The following is a 23,081-nucleotide window of genomic DNA, read 5'->3' on the forward strand; positions in this document are numbered from 1 at the left end:
ACGGAAAGAGAAAGGAAAACAGCAGTGAGAATGAGCCCAGGAGAAAGGGATGGAGAGAAAAAACAAAACAAACAGAAGAGTCACAAATACAACTGATGACAACAATGTTTCACAACAGCAGCAGCTGTGGCCAAGTACCCTCTTACTCCACTATCAGAAAACCCAGTCTCTGAGCTCAAAGCAGCACAAATCACACTCTTCCCATTCTGCATGCAAATTCTTAAAACAAAAGACTTTTTGAGGAGCCTTGAGTGTTATGTAGAATTTGGTTAACTTTCAGGGAACCAGCAGAGCAAGCTAATAAAGGCAGGCCTGCGAAAGTGATGGACAGAGAAAACAACTTGGGACTGTCCCTGCTATGTTCTAAGAGATGCTCCTCAGCATCCATTGCAAGACATCCTGGATGTGCATCTCCGATTGCATTGCAACACTTTGGGCTGGCTCAGACCTTACAAAGGGTAATACATAAGCAGTTCTCCACTCCCCCTACCTATGGGGGAGTGTAAAAGATGAAGTATACCACTGTCACATATGCAGCTACCTCACAAGTGCTGCTGTAACAAAGTCTTATCTAAGCAAAGTATGTGTGATTTTCCCTCCTGCATTGCAGAATATAATCTGCACAACTTGAAAGTTTAGTTTTTACAATGCTTATGAAAATCACCATGGAAAACGAATCTAAATTCACAGACTAATAGAGGCTCTCACAGCTGAACAAGTTACCCAACACTGGTGAAGGATAAAGAGAGTACTACTGCCACTGCAACACAAAGAAAGCCTGTACATAAAAGGAACATCCCCCAGAACCTCCCTCCATCGTCTGGTGAAGCCAAATCTAGAAGGCTGAACCACATGCCTCTTTTCCTCCTTGGACCTCTAGTCATGGACTTTTTACTTGAGAACATGGCACATGTAAATGTGGATGTAAAATCTCTTACAGAGAAAAAATGTGTGATTCAAGTAATATACAAGACAGTAGAATCAACACACCTAACCAATCCCTTCACCCCTCCCCCTGAGAACAGCTGGGAACAATAACAGGATGGCAGGCAAGCACAATGAATGGAGAGAAATGGTGTCAGTTTTAGGTTACCAATCACTACAAATTAAGCACATAAATCATAAACATATGTATTAGCAACATTATGAAGAACAAAAGAATTGTAAGATGATCACCAGGACAGGAAGTAGGTTTTAAAAGCCCCTTCTCTGCACCCACAACATACAAAATAGTCATTTAAATGACATGTTTAACAAAGTAAGGTAACAGGAAACAAATCTGAGCATCTGTATGCCAAGAATAGCCAGACAGCTCCAGAGAACACTACTAGTAGATTGCTATCATGTAATGGACAAGATCTTCAATTGCACTAGAGATAAACATAAGCTGAATTCCAATTTGTGGTTACCTAACAAGATATGTCAAACTGTGGCATTCAAATGTTTGTCTTACTAAGGTTCAATTCATGAAAATATACCTGCTTAGCAAGGTCCACATTTGTATCTGAGATAGTGGGAAAAACAGGTGGTTTTAATGACTTCCATATATAAGACAAAGATCTTTGACTTAGAACTCTCTCAAGTAGTGACTCTGCTGTTTGACTAAACAGTTTCTAATGGCAAGGCTATAATCTGTTAAATAGCTCTCACATTTTTGGAGCCACCTACTTAATTCTGGCCATGGTACAGACCCACTTTCTACTGATGGGGTAGTGTTTCCTTGTTGGTTCTCCTGACCCTCTCAATGGTTGATACTATGGAATCCTCCTGGATGACAGGGGCCTATACTATGGTGGTTTCCATTTTTTTGGAGGAGAGAAGGTGTTGCAGAATGAAACTTCTGGGCAAGACTGTCTGGAGATCTGGAGCACTGTGTCATTAATAGGCAGAAGATATAGCTCTCTCACACCTTTCCGTCTAGACTCAGGGAAGCAGTGGAAATACTGAACCAGTCCTTGGAAGCTGTCAAGACTTTATGTGAGTAAACTGGCATCCAGACAAGATGGAAGTGCTGGGGGTTGGTAATAAGGCTGATGCATAAATAGGCATAAGCCTATTCTACCCCTGAAGGGGTGGGTACACGTAGTTTAGGAGTGCTCTTTGCTACTCATCGAGAGGCAGGTGGCAGAAGTTATTAGCACCACCTTTTCCCAGCTTAGGCTGGTTCCCAGCTACCAATGTTCCTTCACAAGGCTAATTTGGCCACAGTCACACATTCTTTAGTAGCACATATTATACTTGTACAGTATATTCTATGTGGGGCTGCCCATGAAAATGGTTTGGAAGCTTCAGCTAGTACAGAACTCAGTAGCCACTGTCCTTAATGAATCTACCTGATTTCATCTATACCCCACTGTTGCAGCGCCTCATACTTAATTCATAAGGTCCCCAAGAGAGTTTTTAAACAAGTCCCAGATTGCTCAGGGAAAGGGGAGATGAGGGGCAGGGGTGGAATCACTCCACCACCTCCTTCCATGAATTTTTTGCTGGATCCAACCCACTGTATGATGCAAGATTTTTCCTCTTTAATTCAAATAAGTTCCTGAGATCTCTCCAACTGTTACACCATCCACAATGTTGAGGGCAGAATTAGGACTCCCTGTCTGTTAAGTCTACTTTGCTAACTTAAAAGCAAAACTCTAACTCTGAGAAAGCTTGGAGCTAAGTGAACTTCAAACTACTTTAACTTGTCAATTCAGGGAAGAATCAGATGTTAAGCTTTGTGAATGCTGGTCTCATCTCTGACCATGTCAATGCCTCAGATTCATGTTGAACTAATACATACAATTTTCCTTGCCCAATTCCAATTTCTTGCGAGAGAAAACTTCTACGTACAGCAGAGTTGTCTGAGCCAGTCATTTCTATAAATGGCCATGTTTCATATGTGGATATTTTTGCATCCACAGACCAGCTCTCTCCCCTGAAACAGGGAAGCCCATGCATGGAAGGTCTCTGAATACCTTTAACCAAGTATGCAGATTCCCATACCCACCAAGTGCAGCATCTCTATTGGCAGGCTTTCATTTTACAACCAGTTAACTAGACTGAGAAAGTGTATTATTTGCAAAATAATTTTAAAAACAGTAAGTTTTTAAAAAGCTGCATCAGCACCTAGCCAATGTACTGGTGTATCACTGTAACACTGCAAAGGTTATATAAAGTTACCAACAAACAGACCACTATTTGGGAAACTCTTTCAAACAGGTGCACTAAGACAAGTCAGCCTGTGCCACTGGTAAATGATCCAGATATCAGGCCACTACAGAGACTATGAGACACTTGTGTGTTTCAGGTAGTGCCACCAAGGTGCAGAAGTTCTGACATTCAATGAAATTAGTTGTCAACTGTTCCCCTCACTCAAAAAGCACACTGTAAAGCTAGAAGCAGGATTTCTCTGCCACCCTGAAGTATGGGCCAGCAAACAGAAAAGTCTTGAATATGAAGCACACCCCAATTACCTTGATGTGAGGAGACTGCATTTTCTGATACATGTCCAGGGAGTAATGATGAAGCCACATTTCAACAAAGATCTGGGAAGAGAAATACTTTTGATGAGCTGGCTGAACTGATGGAAAAGACCCAGACCGTCACAGCTGCTTTGGGGGCAATCACTGTTCTTTGACTGGACTAAACTTTGCTGAATCAGTTATATTGTACAAATTAGACTCCTGAAGTAGAACTATAAAGACCAGGTATGAAGCCAGAGATTATTTGTAATATAAGATTTATATATTATTATAAATTATTTATCCATTTTCTAATATAAAAATATTATAAACAAAATGTGAAAAAGCTAGGCTCTTTACAGAGTTTGGAACTTTTAGAGTAGTGCCTGACATGGTAAAGAAAGGCGCACAAGGACAATTTTGGTAGGGGAGGCACAGAGAAGGACAAGGGAGTTATATCATATGCTCAAGTTCCACAAACCCCCTTAATTTGGAGGAAGGGCCATGCAGTGGTTAAAAAAAAACTGCCTCACATGCAGAGGGTTTTATGGTCAGTCCCTGGCATCTCCAGTTAAAGGTTGCAAATTACATGAAAGCCCTCTACCCAAGACCTTGGAGAGCTGCTGCCAATCAGAATAGACCACACTGACCTTGATAGATCAGTCATCTGATTCAGTATAAGGCAGCTTCATGTGTTTTTGCATGTGTTTTTGAGCCACTCACAACAAAATAATTTGTATGTATTTTCAAATTTCGCTCTGTATCTGTGAATGTTGGCTTTTCTAGACATGTTTTCCCTAGCTGTCTATGTCCACAACTGCCTGGGCCTAATGCCATTATGAAGCACCCAGTGTTGCAAAGATTGCCGTTTCCTACTCTGCTAAGCCTGCACAACATCCTAGGACAGCTCATGGTTCAAGTTACAAGATGCAGCACAGCAATGGCAGACACACCTGAAGCAAGGTTTCTGATCTCCAGATCTCTTGGGAAGCAGGATCTGCATTCACTGAAGGCTGATGAGCAACATGCCTTTTCAGAAGGCTTGTGGGATGCATCCCATAGGAGGTGAAAGGCACTGCAGGAGATCTTGAAGGAGAGACACAGATTAAGTATAAAGCAATCTCTAAAAGATTAATATAAGTGAGACTGCAGTCATAGCTTGCAAATTCAAATCACTGAAAAAACAAAGAGGATCTTGTACCTAGTTCATCATTGTGAACCCAGAAGTAGCATGCCCATAAATTGTACAATAAGCCAGAAACATCAGTTCTTAAAACAATATTTGTACTGCTTATGCAAATACTTGCATTATTCTAGAATAAGCAACCAAAGGTAAAAGGGAGGGCCACTTGTATAGAACAGCCCATTTTGACCTCTCATGTTCCTTCCTCTCTTGTATTAGGAAAAACAGCTTGAGGCCATATTCATGTCATTCTCTTGCTGGTACCTGCTATGCTATCAACCACCATTCCATTCATAGTAGTTAGGAAAGAAGTCATTAACAGCATTCCCATCATCATAAAACAGTTAACAGACATACAAAAACCCATCTTCAACATCTGCAAGGTATCAGAGCAGAGAACTCCTTCAATGTCTTGCTAGAGAACTGCTGGGCAAAATCTCAAGAGTTCAGTGGTTCTCTTTCAAAACAATTCTCAGGCTATATTCAGTTTTTCTGAAAACAATACTTTACTACATATAAATTTCAACAGCTGCTAGTCTGAGGGTAACTTCACACAGCAAGCTAACAAATTCCAACCCTAAACTTTTGCTTACACTTTAATTTCTTTGCCTAACAGCTCCATTTACTATATGATCTATGTGGCGAAGACAAGGAAGTCAACTACAGACACTGTTGTCCTGCAGTATGTAGGACCAATATAAATACTCACCTTGGGGCAGGTGATGGGACACCCCCTGGATCAGAGGAAGGAGGTGGAAGGACACTTCCTTCTGTAGGCAGGAACCACTTCAAGTACCTGCCCACCAGAACAAAGTAAGCACTGTTTGAAGTGCTTACATGGCAGGTCAGGGGGATGTTCTAGAACATATACAGAATATCCGGAGCTGAATTATGCCAACTCAGTTCTACAACTAGTTCTTTTGCTGCGACTCATTAAATGAGTTGCTACATGTTGATCTTGAAACCTGAGATATGCAGTTTGCTTTCTACTACTGAGTTAGTAAAATAACATTTCTAGGTAAGCAGAGGATCAAAAACCATGTGCTCACTAACACCATTGAGGCTGGATGGAAAAAGACAGACTGCCTGTTCTGTGGAAATCAGTTATGTGCTTAAGGAGTTCTAACAGAGATATAACAATCAAATCAAGAAGCTGCAGTGTAGGACTGGAATTCACTCCCCAGAAGAAAATAAACAACCCCCTGACACAGCAGACCAAACAGGACTAAAATTTGGGAGGGTTATCCTACCAATGGGAATGAACTATCAACTGCATTTGCATGGTTTTGCCTGTGGAGCAAGTAGGAGTAGTAAGCTAGTTAGGATATCTTATTCACCAATGAGCCACAGCCTTTAGACCCCACCAAATCCTTCCTTTCTAAGATAGGACTGTGGAATGTCTGCCATAAGTATTCAGCAGTTTGAGACTAGTGTCCTAGTGATGGGAGGACTTGGGTACAACTAAGAGGTCAGTCTCTCACTTGGTGACACCTCCCAACTCCCACCTCAACCCCTCTGTGGGCAGAACTACCCCCATGTGGAAGCCAGAAGTACTGCAAAGATTTCAAACAAAATGCTGAAATATTAACACGCTATAGTACCTGTGACGACCTCTTACTTGGGGAGGTCTGGTTTGCCTTTAAAATGTTCTTTATGTTTTATTCTTAGGGTTTTCGGGCTGCCACCAGGGAAATCTAGGTTTTCCCAAACCTTTTCCTATAATATTTTCCTCAGGGTAGGTGTACCTTGGGTCTTAGGCATTCGTGGTACTATGTGGTCCCAGGAATAATTCTTTACTTAGCTGGTAAACTTGAAGTAAATAGGATTTATTTAACGAAGGTATAAACACGAGGGTGAACAAGGTAAACAGTTCTGGGAATGATTTGATCATATGCTTGGTGTCTCTCACAAGCCTCTCCTTTACTGACAGGGAGGATAAAGCCACTTTGTAACAATATTTCACAGTACTTTTCTTAGAGACTCTCAGCTTTCAATTGTAACTCTCATATCACAGAGACTTTACTCTTATTTCACATAGGAAACATCTCACACAGAGACCTCAGGACAACTCTCATATATATTGCTCCTACACAGCACACTCTCTCATCAACTCTCTGGTTAACTGTTTAACTCCGAACTAAGCAACCCACACAGGGAAGCCTCTTCTTATCTGTTTAACTGTACTGTTTAACTGTATAACTCAGAACTAAGCAACCCACACAGGGAAGCCTCTTCTTATCTGTTTAACTGTTTTTTCTCAACTGTCATACCTCACAGACACACCCTTCAACTGACACTCGTGACTGACATATCGGTTCAACCACACAGCATTCATTCCAAAACCCCACCCCCTCTCTGTCACTCACCAATCATATCACTTGCCTGAGTTCAGCATCCTAGTCTGCCATACATCCATACAAACCACTTTTAAAGACACACACACAGTAAAACATGGAATCGTTACAGTACCAAAAACGAGTGGACTGAAGTATTCTAAGTGCTTCAATAGAGTATTTAAGATCATAACGTAAGAACATAAGAGAACCCAATGTTGGATCAGGCCAATGGCCCACCCAGTCCAACACTCTGTGACACAGTGGCCAAAAATACCAGGTGCCATCAGGAGGTCCAGCAGTGGGGCCAGGGCACTAGAAGCCCTCCCACTGTTCCCCCCCCCAAGCACCAAGAACACATTTGCCCCAGACTGAGAGCTTTTACCTATACCTTGTGGCTAACAGCCACTGATAGACCTCTGCTCCTTCAGTATTTACACAATAGCTTTTCACTATCATTTATCAGAGCAGAATGGGAGCTGCAAGCACAATGCCATCTGCAAGAGCCATAAGACTGCAGCTCCTCCTCTTTTCATTTCCAGGGGGGACAAGAAGTGGGGTACTGAAGAAATAAGACGTACAATATTTACCCTCTGGGTGATAAGGCTTATTGCGAAGTAGAACATACAGTATTCAAATGGATCTGGTGGCACAGGGTCAAGGATAAACCACAACTAAAAATATGGAGGACTGCAGACAATTCAAGATTATGCTGTACACAACAGTAATAAAAGTGGATATTTTATTCAGTTCTCAGGCTTTTTGGCAGCCTGACTTTTTAAGTTCCGTTTCAAAATACTTTTATCAGCATGGCAAAATACTCAGTGCTGCCATGAAGGGAAACCCACAGTTGTCAATTTGAAATCTAACTCAGGTGTCATGGATCAGCCAGACACAGTCAACCCTCATGGGGCAGAGGACTCAGTGGAAGAGGAAGGAGCAGCTGAAGCAGGCCCCAACTTACAGTCAGCTACTGTCACCAGAAGTTACTGCTACTCTGCCAAATAAGGAGCTACCGTCGGATAGCAGCGTCCTGGCTGCCCAGGCCCATGATTCAGGATCAGACAACGTCCCACCACCCACCTCGCCTCCTCCGTCTCCAGAGCTGCTGGAGTGCAGACGGGGAAGGGTACAGCAGGAAATACTGGAAAGAAGATGGAATGCACATTTAGCAGCCCAGAGACACCTGGATCTAAGTACGGAGGAAAGCACACGCATGGGCCAGATGCAGCCCAGCTGCAAAACAGGAGTCTCAGCTATAAAGGACAGGGAGAAGGAGAGATTGGTTGTGGAGGCAAAGAATCAAACTACCTTTGACCCTCCTGCCATGTGACCCATTGAACTGTTTCTGGATGTCGACTTATGGACTTGCCCTGATCCCACTCTAGTGACAACCCTCTGACTCCATGCATGACCTCAGGACTGAATTCTGACCACACTGTACTGGTTTGCACCTTCCCTTGACTTGCCTGAATAACACCTTTGAACCGCCAGTGCCCGGAGGGACCCAGGACATCAGGTTGGTTCTAACTACTAATGGGGTTCATTGTTTGAAACTGTAATTGCCTGGAACAGGAGAGTGAACCTCTTACCAGAGCTCCTTATGTAGGGCTAACTTGCAAACATGCCCTCAGTTCTGTGGGCAAGTCAGCCCCAGCTACAAAGCATTTACAGCCACAGACAAGTTAAAAAACAAGCAAACAGATAAGAGGCAAGCAAGTGAAGCAATTGTGCAAGTTCAGCTGCAGGACAAAGAAACCAGGGCACCAGACTCTATTCCTCTTAATTAATAACGACATAGCTCCAGATCCCTTTGTTTCAAATTCAAAGACATTAAAAACATTACAGGAGCTTCAGGCAAACTTCAAGCAAGAAGCAAGGTAAGAAAGAGGCCAAGAGCCACTCCATCAATAGAGACAGACAGATGCATGCAAACGTTAAGAAGATGAACAGTGAGAACTCTGTGGTGGTGAACTGTAATGTATGCACCATGTTTAATTTCTTGTTTAGAAATATCAGAATACACCTGCAGCAACTGTCAACTGGCTGCTCTGTTGGAAGAAAAGGCAAAAGAACAGCAGCAGGCTTCCAGGGTTTGCCTCATCTGATGAGTTTTTAAGGTCACATGAGGCAAAGCAGCGAGGACAGCAAGAAGAAATAGTTAAGGCTGAAGATGGGATAGGCAGTGGGAATTGTCAGTTTTACAGAGGCAGCTTACAACTTAGAAGACAGAAAGAAAATTCAGAGTGACCCTGATAGGTTGCAAAGGTGGGCTGAAACTGAATGAAATTAGTGTTTCAGTCCAACAGAAACAAACACATGTATTTTGGCAAAAAGGACCAAATGTACATACAGGTATAGGAGGGAAAATACCTAGCTCTGAGATAGTACATGTGAAAAGGATCTTGGGATTTCAATTAATCACAAAATGAAAATGAATTGGCAGTGTGGTATGTCTGGAAACAGGCTAATGCAGTTTTAGGCTGTATTGATATGAGCATAATATCCAAGTCACAAAAAATAGTATTTCCAATTCTACTCCACACTAATCCAACCTCATCTAAAGCACTGCATCCAGTCCTGGGTGCTGCACTTTAAGGAAGCTATATACTAGAATAGGCTCAGAGGAGGTCAACAAAGAGTCAGGAAAACAAGTCACACAAGAAAAGGTTGAAGGAGATAGGTACGTTTAGAATAGACAAGAGAAGACTAAGGGGATACATGATCATGTTGTTCAAATATCTGAAGAGGGCAAAGACTTGCTTTCTCCCGCTCTACCAGAGGACAAGGCTAGACTAGACAAAACAGGCGTAAATTACATGAAAAACTTCTTAATGGTCAGAGCACTTCAACAAGGTAAAAAAATCATCTGGGAATATTCTATTTTGGCATGCTACAAGTTCCCCACACATGCAGGGGAATATATGGCAAAGCAACATTCCGCTTGCTCCCCAATTGTCTGTATCCTGTAAGCCACAGACTTTCTATGCTATTAGGCCCAACTCATTAACATGTCAGCAGCTGTTGGAAGCACAAGTAGGGATGTGCATTTCGGGATCCCGTGTCAGCAGCTGTTGGAAGCACAAGCTGTGCATTTTTGTCACTCCTCACATAGATGTTGTCACAAAGCTCACGTAACTGCCAGCACTAAGCTGAACTACAACTTGCCTGATAAAGTAGCAATGTGTTCTGGTAAACACTTCAAGTGGAAACCCACCTCTCACAGCATGTCTTTGCTGAGCCAAGGTCCTCGGCAAACAGACCAAGAAGTACAGGAACGAGCAGCAGTGAGTCAGGTTACAAGTGCAAAAGTATCACAAACAAATCATCTTATATATTGTCCAAAGGATACTAAGGACCAGGTTTAAACCTAGGCCTCCGGATGAAGGAAACTGGACTTTGTTATGGTACAGAGAACATTCAGGTAAAATCCGCTCTTGTATTGAAACTTTCACTGGACCCTGAAAATACAAATGAGAAAGCGCCACCTCCCATAAAGTATATATTATTAAAACCTTAACCAAGAAAATACATTTAAGTTGTATATACATGTGTGTTTAAACTTCTAGATAACAGAAAATCTGTAAAAGAATTAAAATTTGAGGATCTATAAGGCCTTATTGAAAGGGGAGATAAACAGGGAATTTCCTGTGCCAAAAGCACTGTTATCTTCTTCTGGTACTCTCTAGTATAACAGCTTGGATTTGAACTGCCCCTTCCTCATAACGGCACTGGAGGTTTCAGGGCTAGCTGCACTACAAGCTATGCAAACAAGCATGTCACACACACCCCTGGTCCAATTTCATCCCAAGGTTAAGCTCTCTCCATGCAGGACTACTCCTCTGTAGTGTGCAAGTTCACGACCAACTGAATAATCTGATGTGCAACCAGCCTAAACTCTCCAATATCACACACAAAAAATTTAAAAACCCAGACTTAGACATTATACCACAAAGCACCCCCTAAACCCAGTTCCCTTCTTTGTTAGGTCCCATTTCCTTCCCTATAGCCCAATGACTTGCCCAGCATAAAATGCTATCACATTTATGCCTTCATACTGTCAGGATTCTCTGAAACCTGTGTGTGCATATTAGCCCTTCGTTCTCTAATCTAAGTGCTATGAACTAAACAATATTTTTCATGCCTGGGGGCTCTCCACAAGTAGAAAGAACCCCCCTGCTCATAGGTGGCTGTTTTGCTGCCCTACTGATCAGAAGTTGGTAGCATTAGCTCAGAAATTCATCTGCCAACTGTCTGCACCTAATATACACCTACTATAAAAGATCAGAAGACTTAGAACTGCATTTTTAAAATCCTTGATGGACAACATTTGAGTGGCCCTCCATTCTTTGCCCAATAGTTACCGGAAGATAAGACACAGGGAAATCATATCTGTATTCTTCAGCTTGGAGCTTGTAAACCAGCTTCATCATTGGTCCACTGCAGGGGGGGGGGGGGACAGCAAAAGAGAAAACAAATATCACACTGGGGAAAGGATGCATTTGAAAGCAACTCAAGTGTTTTGTGTATCTATAATGATGAAACTCACCCAGGATCAAGAAATTCAAGGGCAATGTTGTACTCCGTAGGGTTTGTCCTTCCTTGTAAACAACGGAGATTCCAACCTAGAATTACACCATCCAAGCTGCCAAAGATGTTCTCCACCAACCAGGGGAAGATGGCATGCAGTTCCTTTAGAAAGAGGGAGAAATGATGAGGAAGGCAGAAACAATCAATGAAGAAATCACTGCTGCTTCTGTTGACTAACAGAGTTCCAAACAACAAGCAACGTCCCCTTGGAAACTGAACTGTCCCCACCATTATTTTCTTCCTGCAGGCGCAGCACCGGAGGTCAGTGGAGGCACCAGAAAGCAGCAAAGTGGCAGCATTGCGCTGGTGGGAGGGAGCGGTTTAAGGGGCCAAAATCGGGGTGGGTGGGGGGACTGTGAAGCTGGGCAAGGGAAATATAAACCATTAATTTTGAAATCTGAGGGCTATGTACCAAATAACGTTTGGCTAATTGGCTTGGAACTTGAAATGTGAAGGGACAGAGTGGACCTTATCCAAAGAGCACGGGGATGGCTCTCAGCACCCGCGCCCACCCATGCCTATGGGGAAGTCGCGTGCTGAGAGCCCACCGGAGAGTTTGCTAAACCCCTTCCGGGGCCCCCAGCTCCACGAAGGTCGAAGCCCCGCCCCCGAGGGGAGGCACCCGGATGGTGGGCTCAAGGGCCCCCTGACCCAACAGCCGCCGCTCACCTTCGCCGGGAACTCTTCGATGACGGTAGCCAGATCGTGGCATCGCTGCGCAAAGGGCTTGTTCAAGCAATCCGCCTTCAAGCTGGCCTGTTGCAAAAACCACGAAAGCAGTGTCAAAGTAGGCCAGCCCAAGCGGCCGCGGATCCTACCAGCGATCCCAGAGGAAAACCCTGGCCCTTACTCGGCTTCACCGGCGGGGGAGGCAGCTTACCAGGAGGTAACTGGGAGGCGGCAGGTGGGTAGAAGCTGCCTCGGCGTTCCGGTAACGGCCAAACGGCGACGTCATGACAGCAGAGAGAGCGGGGCCTCGCGCCGGACCCCGCGGCGCAGGGGAGTGGGTGGGGCTTCGCGTCTCTTTTTGAGCGGCCAAAACTCGTCACTTGATTCTCCGCCCCCCTCTCCGGAGGGTTCTGCCACCATAGGAGGCGGTGGTTCTGCACGAGGTAGCGTCACGTCGGGGGCGTGGTCTGAAGGCACGTGATACAGCTGCCCGGCTGAGGCGGCATTTCAGAATGCCTGCTGGGACGAAGAGCGCTGTTGGTTGATCTGTGTGCGTTGTGTGAGGAAAAACCTCTGCATGGGGGAATCTCCAGATAAAGCACAGCGCGGGGCCTGTACCCCGGCCCCAGACCTTTCCACGAAAAACTCCGAGTCGATGTGCTTCAGTGCTGCGCGGCAGGGGGAGCTAGAACTTTTGTCTGCCAGACAATCTTAGGATCTCCCCGCTATACTACACACAATGCCATACGATAATAATAAGTCCTGGATCCTCCACATAAACGCAGAAAAAATATAGGTACAGATAATTTGATTGTGTATGTGTGTATTTCAGGGGACCCCCTTGAAAAGCCAGGTTCACAGCTTAGGACTGCTACTTGACACAACAGTCGCCTTAGAAAACCAGGTGGCTGCAGTGGTCTGGTGTGCTTTTGCTTAGTTTTGGCTGGTGCCATCAGCTGCCTGCATTCCTGGCTTAGTCAGATCTAGCTTTGCCTTTGTTACATCTAGACTGAACTATTGAAATATGCTCTACTTGGGGCTGCTCTTAAAGAGGTGATGAGCATTATTATATCATAGCCAACATCTTGGGAAATGGTGGCTATAGGAAAAACATTCCAAAATTGGAATGTCTACCCAAGAATATTTTAAAGCAATACTGTCCTGAAACATACACAAACAATAAATTCTTTCTGCATATATATGTTTTTAAAGAGGTATATGATGGATCTAGGGCTATAAGGCTTGTAGAGCTCCACGGTGTGGTTTGAAGGCAGTTAAAACAGTGGTGGTTGTGTGAGAGGTGGCTTTTAACCATGCAGCTATCCTTTTAGACTGTGGACCTTTCCTAACCCGGGGAATGCATTCTTTCTCATGTTCAGTTAGTGTAGTTTTAAATTATTTCCAAGCATTCTTTATGGGTTTGACTCTCGTCAGCTTCCTTCTAACTAGTCTCATTTTAGTAAAGTTGCCTTTTTTGAAATTAAATGGCACTGTGTTGGAATGTAGGGATAATTTCCCACTGACATTAATCCTGAACTTAATAGCATTGTGGTAACTGCTCCCAATTTGATGCAACCTCTACCTCTTGCATTAGGTCTCATGCCCTGTTCAGAGCCAAGTCTGATCACTACCCTTTTGGTTGGCTCTGTGACCAACCGTTGCAGTTTATAGTCATTTATTATTGAAATTCATTTCTGTAGCATGACTCTTCTGAAAGGTCACACAACTTCTACATGAAAAGTTGTCAGAATAGTTTTCATGTAATATTTTGCCAAAGCATCCTTATCAAGCTGTTGAATGCAGGTTTTGACATTCTCCTCTAGAGGGAGGTAAAAGACCATATCTGCAGCTGCATTGCAGTCAGATCTTGCACAGACCTACTTCAACAGAGCCCATCTCAAAGACTGGGCATCCTTTCTAGGCATTGGGGTTGCCAAGAACTGGGGCTGAGGGGCCAAAATTCTAGAGGCCCAGATCATCTAGGTGGCCCTATAGAGACTAGCAATTGTTGCATTTCTCCCAAATACCTTAAAATTTTTGTATCTTAATTTTTCTGGTGGGTTTTGTGTATGTGTGTGATTGCCCTGCCTTTATTGGGAAGGGAGTCAGATCCCAGTTTTTACCATGGAGTAAGTGATGTTCTTGGTGTTTAGTCATGCCGGCCACATGACCACGGAAACATCTTTGGACAGCGCTGGCTCTTTGGCTTTGAAACGGAGATGAGCACAGCAACCCTAGAGTTGGATTCGACTGGCTTTTGAGCAAGGGAACCTTTACCTTTACCTTTTAAGTGATGTTCCCTTTGGCTTGTAAATGAGGAAGACGGTACTCATTCAGGTTCCTGTTCTTAGGTATACGTAGCTGAGATGGATGTTTTCAAAACAACATCCATTTATTAGCAAGAAGATACAGGGATGGAGACAACTGGTTTCAAGACCAGGGTAGCTCATGCAAACCACAGTTCTAACAAACTGTACAAGGACTCCATGCTGTGAGGCTAAAACACACACAAATATCAGAGCTGGGAAACACACAGTTCCATTGTAATACATACACTAAATCCATCACAGTGCAAGTGCCCAACATCCCAGGCAGCGACTCACTGTGGTAGAAGGGGGTTGGCAGAAAGAGCCCATGTGCAGTTCTCTAAATAAGCCATACTAGTGGCTGCTTGAGTGGCAGGATGAAGGGGAGCAGTCAGGAGGTGAGCTCAGCTCCCATTTATATAGTTCCATGCTGCTAGGGGGCACACTTGCCAGCAGCCAGCCTCTCACATGTGAGATGGGCTCCTTCTTCCCTAGCAGTCTCCAAATACTTTCTTGATGAATACTAACAATCACACTTGGCATTTATAGGCCCCGGTCACACGGCAAAGTTGCCGCGGGAGTGGCACGGGAGTCCCGCAGATTTTCCGGGCATGATCACACCCCAACATCTGGGAAGCGCAGTGCTCCCGTGGCGAACCCGTGGCTCCCCACCGAAGGTGTGGATTAAAAAACGAGTACTTACAAGGTACTAGTTTCCGGAAACCGCGGGCCAAGGGCAGGCGTCTGATTGCATTTCCGGTGGACTTACGTGGCATCCGGCGCCCGTCTCCGCAGGTTGCGCAACAGCGCATGCGCACAAAGAGCGATTGCTAGTGCAATCGCGCGGCGTGGCTTCTGTGCCACGCTGTGGGATACCCGTCTGGTCGGCATCTCTCCCCTAACCACAAGACCTTGACAAGGACATGTGCTCGGGTGGCCGCGCGTTAGTTTCCTCCGGGGCAATTAGCCCCACCCCCCCCCCCCCCGCGATATCCGGCCCGTGTGACCGGGGCCAGAGAACATCAAGGGATCTGTAGTAAGGTGCCACCAATATGTATTTATACCCCGCCCTACCCCGGAGGCTCAGGGCGGCTTAATTTATATGGTTACTATTTAACATAATGAAGATGTTTTAGCAGATGCAAAGACCAAACAGGAATAACAAGCTAAGTCTACATGGTCACCATTTGTTTGGATTCGGTTCTGGGGGGAAATACAGTGAAAATATCCTCTTGAGCATGCTATTTGGTTCTATAAAATCACTGATGTGAAATTTGAACCAGACAGATTCTGTCACTTAGGACTCATTCTGATGCTAGGTGTTATACTCAGCCACATGTAATATGGCCATAATGCTTTCTTTTGAACCAAAAATAGCTTTGGGAAGCTATAATGACTTGCCTCTTCCTGTTGCTTTTTTCAGTCAAAATCACCCCACTGCAAATGGAAAAGCAGCAGCTGTGTATACATGAGATTTTGAGCAGAAGAGCAGCTAGTTATACAGCCATCTCCTTCCACCTTGCAAGGATAAAATCTGATGATTTCAAGTCCACTGCTCTGAGTTTGCTTGAAGGAAATACAGGCTACAGATAAGATGGATGGATAGGTGTTGATATCCTTGACTAGCTTCACAGTGATTCTTTCTAAAGAATCTTTAGCTGTGGGCCACTGTGATCAGATGGCTAAGGATGAACAAGTTGAATTTAAATCCTGCAAGGATGGAGGTGGTGCTGGTTGGGAAGGCTGAGATCTTGGCAGGCTATTATGCTTCTCACATATGATGGGGTTCAGCTGACCCTCACTGACTAAAGAGTCTAGGGATTATAAGTGGACTCAGCATTATTGCTTGAAAAGCAGGTTAATTCAGTGGTGAACAGTGTTTTCTTTCATCTTTATTAAACACAAAAGATTGCTCCTTACCTTGACCCAACCCATATGGATCCATGCCACAGAACACATGAAGTTGCTTTATACTGAATCAGACCCTTGGTCCATCGAAGTAAGTATTGTCTACTCAGACTGGCAGCAATTCTCCAGGGTCTCAGGCAGGTGTTTTTCACATCACCCATCTGATGCTTACTGGAGATTGAACCTGGGACCTTCTGCATACCAAGCAGATAGATGCTCTACCACTGAGCCACAGCCTCTCCCCAATCTTTGTGTGTGTGTGGGGGGGGGGTGTTTCCTGCACAGTGTCACCAGCCAAGCTCACGGTATAAAGTACAGTAACATTAGTCCATGACTTCCTGAGGGGAAGGAAAGAGAACACAATGATGGAGAACACAAGACATGGAGGTAGAATATGCTATGAAATTGCACCTGAATGGCTTTGTAACATGTGATGATGTTGAGATGGGATGATGTTGAGTTTTTAAAAGTATCCTTTGGGAACACGGACTCAGGGATGTGGACTTGAGGCGGAGAATTACCTTATGAGGAGCTTAATGCATGGATTTAACTTCATAGCTTGTTACAGCTGATCACTGTTACTGATGTCAGGAATGTGTTTCTCTCTAAATTAGAATTACCACAGGTTCTCATTTTCCCTGAGATACATTGATTCCCTGACTTACTTGCTGATGATCTTTTAGGCGGTCCTGTCCAGCCCTGTCTGCTCCACTTCTAGTGTTTTTCTCAGACAGCACAGCAAACTGGCTACAAAAGTGGGCTTGTTTGAAAAATATCTTCTAAGATTTGGCTGCCTTAGATACATTTGTGTGCAGTTAATCTGTCAGCTCTACCATTGCCTAACTGCAAAAGAAGGTGAGCGAGGGTGGTGTCTGCCACAATGGATACAGTGGACAGACCTGAGTTTATACTAGGGTTGCCAAGTCCTTACCTGTCCCGGAGTGGGGGAGTCCAGGCTCGCTCTGGGAGTCTTTGTGTGCGCGCTTTGCGCGCATGCGCCGCAGGCATGCCACAGGGAAGTGACATAAGCATGTTGGGGGCGGGGCCACAATCATCCGAGGGAAAACCATAGAGTTTTCCCTCGGATGATTGTGGCTCCACCCCCAACGTCCCCGATGTGCTTACATCACTTCCCTGTGATGTGCTTTGGGGGTGGGGTTCTCCCCGGGGCCCAATCCGGGGACGCCGGGGGGGGCCCTCCCGGGCAGGGGTTTCCCCACCCCCCGGGGGGACTTGGCAGCCCTAGTTTATATTTATTCTCAGTATCCCCCAATTTAAGATATATTTATTAGAATTTTGTATATTTATTACTTACTGTGAGGCCTTGTGTGTGCTACATCCTAATAAAGAACTCACAACAACCAGTGTTTGTGCTGCAGAAGCTATGGATTATTACTCCATTTATCAGTCATATTAAAATGTATATTTTCAGTTATGCAAATAGGCTTTCTCATACTTACTCTTTGTTGATCTCTTGTTCTGAGTTTTGATGTAGTGGTTCTTTAATGTAGAAGTTTCTGACTCCATTCTAGTGCATGGAATGGATGTTTGATTTGGTCAGGGCTATTTTTGGGCAGGAACGCACAGGAACAGAGTTCCGGCTGGCTCCTGAGTTTGCCACACCCAGCAGGAGCTCATTAGCATAACAGGCCACACCCAACAGCAGAAACTTATTAGAATTCGCTACATTAGGGGTGTGTGGCCTAACATGCAAAGGAGTTCCTGCTACAAAAAAACCCCTGGGTTTTGATAACAAACAAGGTAAACAGAATAAGAAGCAAAAGGTGGGTGTGGGTGAATGACCACACTTCTGGTAACATGGGGGTATGGCCTAATATGCTAATGAGCTGTAATATCAGGGGTGTGGCCTAATATGCTAATGAGTTTCTGCTGTTGGGTATGGCTTATTATGCTAATGAGTTCCTGCTGGGCTTTTTCTACAAAAAAAGCCCTCGATTTGGTCAAATCTTGTTTCTTAAGTAAACAGTTTCTGTTTCTCTAAAGAGAAAGGTGAGGTAATTCCCAGGAAAGCACAGACTCGTTACTGATTTTTCCAGTAAATAATGTTGATTTATACATGAACTGGAACCCTTGTATTAAATTTGACTTTGTATTCTTACTTAAGTCTGGGAGCTGAAAAGAAAAGTGAAATGACAATCATTATTTCCAGAGCGATAGATACAAGTCTGGATTGGTATGACCATAAGTTCTTTCTTGCTCAGCAAAAATCAGGGGAATTTCCTTTGGAGAGACAGGAGTGTACCTGGGAGTTTGTACAGCTGCAGCGTCTGCTATTGCTCTGCACCTCTGAAAAGCTCTAACTCTCAAGAGGCAGAGGGCAGCTAAGAGAGCAGTGATGAATTCCATTTTTATCCCATCCTTCCTCCAAGCTGCCCCCTTTAACTGCTGTGTAACCCTGTGATGCTGGTTAAGTTGAGAGAGACTGAGGGTGCGGTTACACGGTCCTTTTGATCGGGGTTCGCTGCTGTTCCCTATCGCATTTAAATTTGTTGATCAGATAGGCCAATCCACCTCCTGCGCCGAAGCAGGCTCACTCCCGCCATGTTCCCGGTTCTCTACTGCACTTTCCTGCACCGGGAAAATCAAGTACGGTAGTTTCCTGGTATTTGCGCTTTGAATCCGTGATTTCGCTAATCCGGACAGCCATCTCTCGCAATGATTGCGATTAGGGCCATCTGACTGTTCTTCGCGCGATGAGGTGGGGTCTTTTTACAGCTTCCAGCTTTGAGTGCTTGAGCAATCCTGCGCTTAATTATTTAAATGTTCAAGTGCTCATCCAGCGCGAAGAAAGGTCCTGCCCGCCCCAGAAGTGAAGCTGCGGCGGGCAGGTGGCAGAGTGCGCCCCAGGAGTCCCCCGAACCTGCGGCAGAAGGTTCTTTTGGGGGCTCCTGTCTGTACCAGCTGTGTTTGGAAAAATGATAGTGCCCAGTGAGCTCTTTGAAAAGATGAGGAGAGGTGGGCAGACAGGGCCTAGGACTAGTAGTCTTCCTAGTGCTGCCTTGTCCAGTCACAAGCTGTTTATATATTTATATGTTTATTATATGGCATAGTTACACACAGGAAGCATATAATATAAAATACATAAGTTAATACAATGGGTATGCAGACCACTTGGGCAAGCCCCGTAAATACTAATATCTAGATTTTCAAGCCACTCAATCACAGGGAGAGTTCAAAGAGCTCTGTCACATCTCCCTGGAAAGCAAGAATGCTCACATTCCTGTAACAGATGGAAAATAGTTTGGCACGCTGTACCAAAATCGCATTAGGGTCCTGCTATTTTGCCCCATTTAAACAACAGGTCTGCACAACTGCCAAAGCTTGTTCATATTCTATTATCTGTCTTCCATACTTTATGTGGCAAGTCCTGTGGGGCTCTCTTTAGTGCTTATCAGGTTATGGATATCGGGTGGAATTGATTGCATTAATGTCTGCAACCATTCATTCCCTAGACAGACATTTTGATTGCAGGATTTGTGCAGATCTTATTGTCAGTCTCTTAGTCTGGGTAGGCCTATGTCAGCCATGTCTTTGTGGATGGGCAACTCTCTTTTCAGTGATCTTTCTATATTCACGAAGAAGAGCATCTTGTCTTTGAAGATGTAGGGGAGCGATGTGGCACAATGTGGGTAGCCAACAGGTTGGAGTGGGTTTAACACATACTTTATAGTTTCCACTGATGGTTCTCATTGTTGTATTGAGTTGAACATCAGGTTTGTGGACATGGGGGCTGCTGAGCCACACTGAAGCACCATATTAATAACACAGACCCCAAAGCTGAGCATCTAAATGTTGTAGCAGACGCACCCCAAGTTTTACCACTTAATTTTTGGGAAATTTTGTTTCGCATGCGTATCATTGGCAAGATGGTGTTTATAGCTCAAGGTCCTATCCAGGGTAATGCCAAAGTACTTAGGTGTATGGTTGTGTGTAAGTCAGGTTCCATTAAGGTAGACATTCAGTTCACAGTTGGCAAGATTATTATTGTGATGAAAACAGGAGCATTCTGTTTTTCTAGACTTATAATAAGCCACCATTTATGGTAGTAGTCAGCCAAAATTTAAATATCCCTAGTTAGTATTTCCTCAGTCCTTTCAGTTGATTTGTGTGTTACTGCAACTGCCATGTCATTGACATAAGCAAACTTATATATAGATTGAAAAGAACTGGAGCGAGGACTGAGCCCTGGGGTAGACCGTTATTCAGTTTCTTCTGCTTGCTGATTGACTGACCCATAATTACTTGGAACGTTCTATTGCTCAGCATGTTGTTTATGAGTCGAAATAATGTTCTGCAGGGGAAAACTTGTAAAAACTTGAACAACAGACTATTTCTCCAGACTGTGTCATAAGCAGCAGTCTGATGAAAACTGCTGATGTTTTAAGACACATCTGACACCTCAATGAAAGTTGTTAAGCTGAGAACCTGGTCTTCACAACTACGATGGGGTCTAAATCCTGCTTGCTCTACAGGGACATGTTCGTTAATTCTGTCACTGGTTCTGTTCAGGATTAGCCTCTTGATGAGTTTATAACAGGAGCTCAGAAAAGAAATAGATCTGTAACTTTCCGCTAGATGTTTTGGTTTTCCAGGTTTCAGAATAGCAACTATCTTTGCTTTCTTGAATTCCCCTGGGAGTCTTCCTGTTCTCATGATGTCAGTGAGAAATTTTGTGAGCCACTTCTTAGTGAACATGCCATTATTATGGATGTAGTCAAAGCCTGGTGCCTTTCTGCTCTTGATGTCCTTCAGCGCTTTGGAAATTTCATCAGCACTGAAATCCCCTGAGAGCTCACAGTCTTCAGGGCAGGTGCGTCTCAAAATCTGGAGTTCTTTTTTTAATTCTGATTGTAAAATCTTGATCCTTCGAAGCTCTGGATAGAAATACCAGTTAGGCAGCTACCTGGTTTGAGGATACCTCCAGATTTCCTCAGAGCTCAGGTGGGCTTGCACCTAGCTTTTTCAACAGGCTCCAGGCTTTCCTACTGGAATGCCTGAAATCCAGATTCAAAGTTGCTTCAGTCCAGTTTTGTCTACATGCAGCATCAAGTTCATGGAGTAGTTCATCTACTACTTTTGGGTCTTTGTTGTCAAGGAAACTTTGATACAGCACCTCCTCATGGTGCACCCTGATAATACTAAAGAGCTAGAATTTCTGGCTGCCAGACAATCATAGGATCTCCTAGTTACACTACACACATGGAAACAATCAGCCACAAGCTGTTGTCCAGCAATAAGGCATCAGAATTCCTAAGCTGAGGCTAGAAACTTCTTGTGTCTCCTTGGCACTATAGTCCCTCCTTGGTGAGAGAGCTCAGTTTGAAAGGTGGGGGGAAATGATGCTTAGCTATTTAAGCTAATTATGAAAATCACTATGTTATTTTGTCAGAAGCTTCCCAGTGTGGTTGGTCCTAAATGTCATAATTGCATGTTACTTGTATTTGAGGTTTGTATATTTAGCCCTGACATGGATCACCTAGGCTAGTCTGAGCTTGTCAGATCTTGGGAGCTAAGCAGGGTGGTCCCTAGTTGATACTTGGATAGGAGACCACCAAGGAAGTCCAGGTTGCTTCACAGAGGCAGGCAATGGCAAACCACCTCTATTTGTCTCTTGCCTTGAGAAACCTATGGGGTCACCCAAAATCAGCTGGGACTGAATGGCAGTTTCCACCAACAACACCGTGTTTATGATGCAGAAACTAGTTTTTAACTGTATGCAAATATAGTCAAAGTACTGTTACTAAAAACCAAGGCCTGGTAAACAGAATGGTGACATTATGTTGTTATGCCAATAAAGGTTATTGGAATTTGACATTATGTTGATATTGCACATAGCTCAGTAACAAGCTTATGACCAGCAAACTGCAAACAAAGTTTACACATATACATACCAAGCAAGCAATGGGCAGAAATTCTATCCTAGGAGAGAAGTTATAGTGGCCAGAAGGGAAAATTCAAGGCCAGCCATTCAGGGAGGCTGCAGGCAAAGTTAAAAAGTGATTAATAAAATAAGGTCAAAACTGCTAAACACAATCTACCCCCACCATGTGAAAATGAGCTTCTTTTACTGCCAGTTGCACAAAATTACATTGTAAGCACACACTGTTATTCCGCTTGAAATGTTTTACAATTGATTCTAAGTGTTTATCCAATTACAGAACAACTTTTTCAAGTTAGGGACTGGACCAAATGGTGAAAAAAATGTGACACAGAACAGAAACTGAACACAAAGTTTAATAGCACAGTTCCCTGTTATAAACAGTACCTACCTGTGGGCAAGGAACAGGGATCAAGACCACCTTGAGCAGGTACTAGGAAAATGACAGTGTGGGAGCAACTGAAGAAATGCAAAGAATGGCCATTTGTCACCAGGGAAATGTGCCAAGAATGCACATGGAGCCATCACTTCCAACAACCTTCTTCACCCCCAGTCGAAGCTGAGGGGTGCTGTAGGACTGGAGCCCATATGAGATGTTACAAGGGGGGGAAGCATGGGGAAGCTTTGACAAGAGTAAGTTTCCTTTAGTACTAGAGACAGAAGGTGTTTTTACAAACACAGTTTGAGCAAGTAAAGGGGGTGAAGAATGAAACATGCAGGTCCCAAAACAATCCCAGCACTTCCCAA

General features: G+C 44.1%; 1 protein-coding gene across 4 annotated transcripts in view; it reads right to left on the minus strand.

The window, feature by feature from the left end:
• Window positions 1-12,527, minus strand: part of SMPD4 (sphingomyelin phosphodiesterase 4) — a 28,233-nt gene extending 15,706 nt beyond the window's left edge. For 2 of the 4 annotated variants that reach the window (XM_015416692.1, XM_015416690.1), the window contains exons 1-9: window positions 12,433-12,527; window positions 12,222-12,308; window positions 11,512-11,654; window positions 11,327-11,402; window positions 10,315-10,423; window positions 7,553-7,605; window positions 5,339-5,487; window positions 4,400-4,532; window positions 3,459-3,530 (exon numbers count right to left, since the gene is read on the minus strand). In XM_015416692.1, the coding sequence (XP_015272178.1) occupies window positions 3,459-3,530; window positions 4,400-4,532; window positions 5,339-5,487; window positions 7,553-7,605; window positions 10,315-10,423; window positions 11,327-11,402; window positions 11,512-11,654; window positions 12,222-12,308; window positions 12,433-12,507 (897 nt within the window). In that variant the 5' untranslated portion in view covers window positions 12,508-12,527. Of the gene's footprint in view, window positions 1-3,458; window positions 3,531-4,399; window positions 4,533-5,338; window positions 5,488-7,543; window positions 7,606-10,314; window positions 10,424-11,326; window positions 11,403-11,511; window positions 11,655-12,221; window positions 12,309-12,432 lie in introns of all 4 variants that reach the window. The other 2 variants (XM_015416691.1, XM_015416689.1) reach the window with 1 other exon arrangement.
• Between the last annotated feature and the right edge of the window lie 10,554 nt (window positions 12,528-23,081).

This window comes from Gekko japonicus, unplaced genomic scaffold (genome assembly GCF_001447785.1).
Source record: "Gekko japonicus isolate JY-2015 unplaced genomic scaffold, Gekko_japonicus_V1.1 scaffold16, whole genome shotgun sequence".
NCBI lineage: Eukaryota > Metazoa > Chordata > Lepidosauria > Squamata > Gekkonidae > Gekko > Gekko japonicus.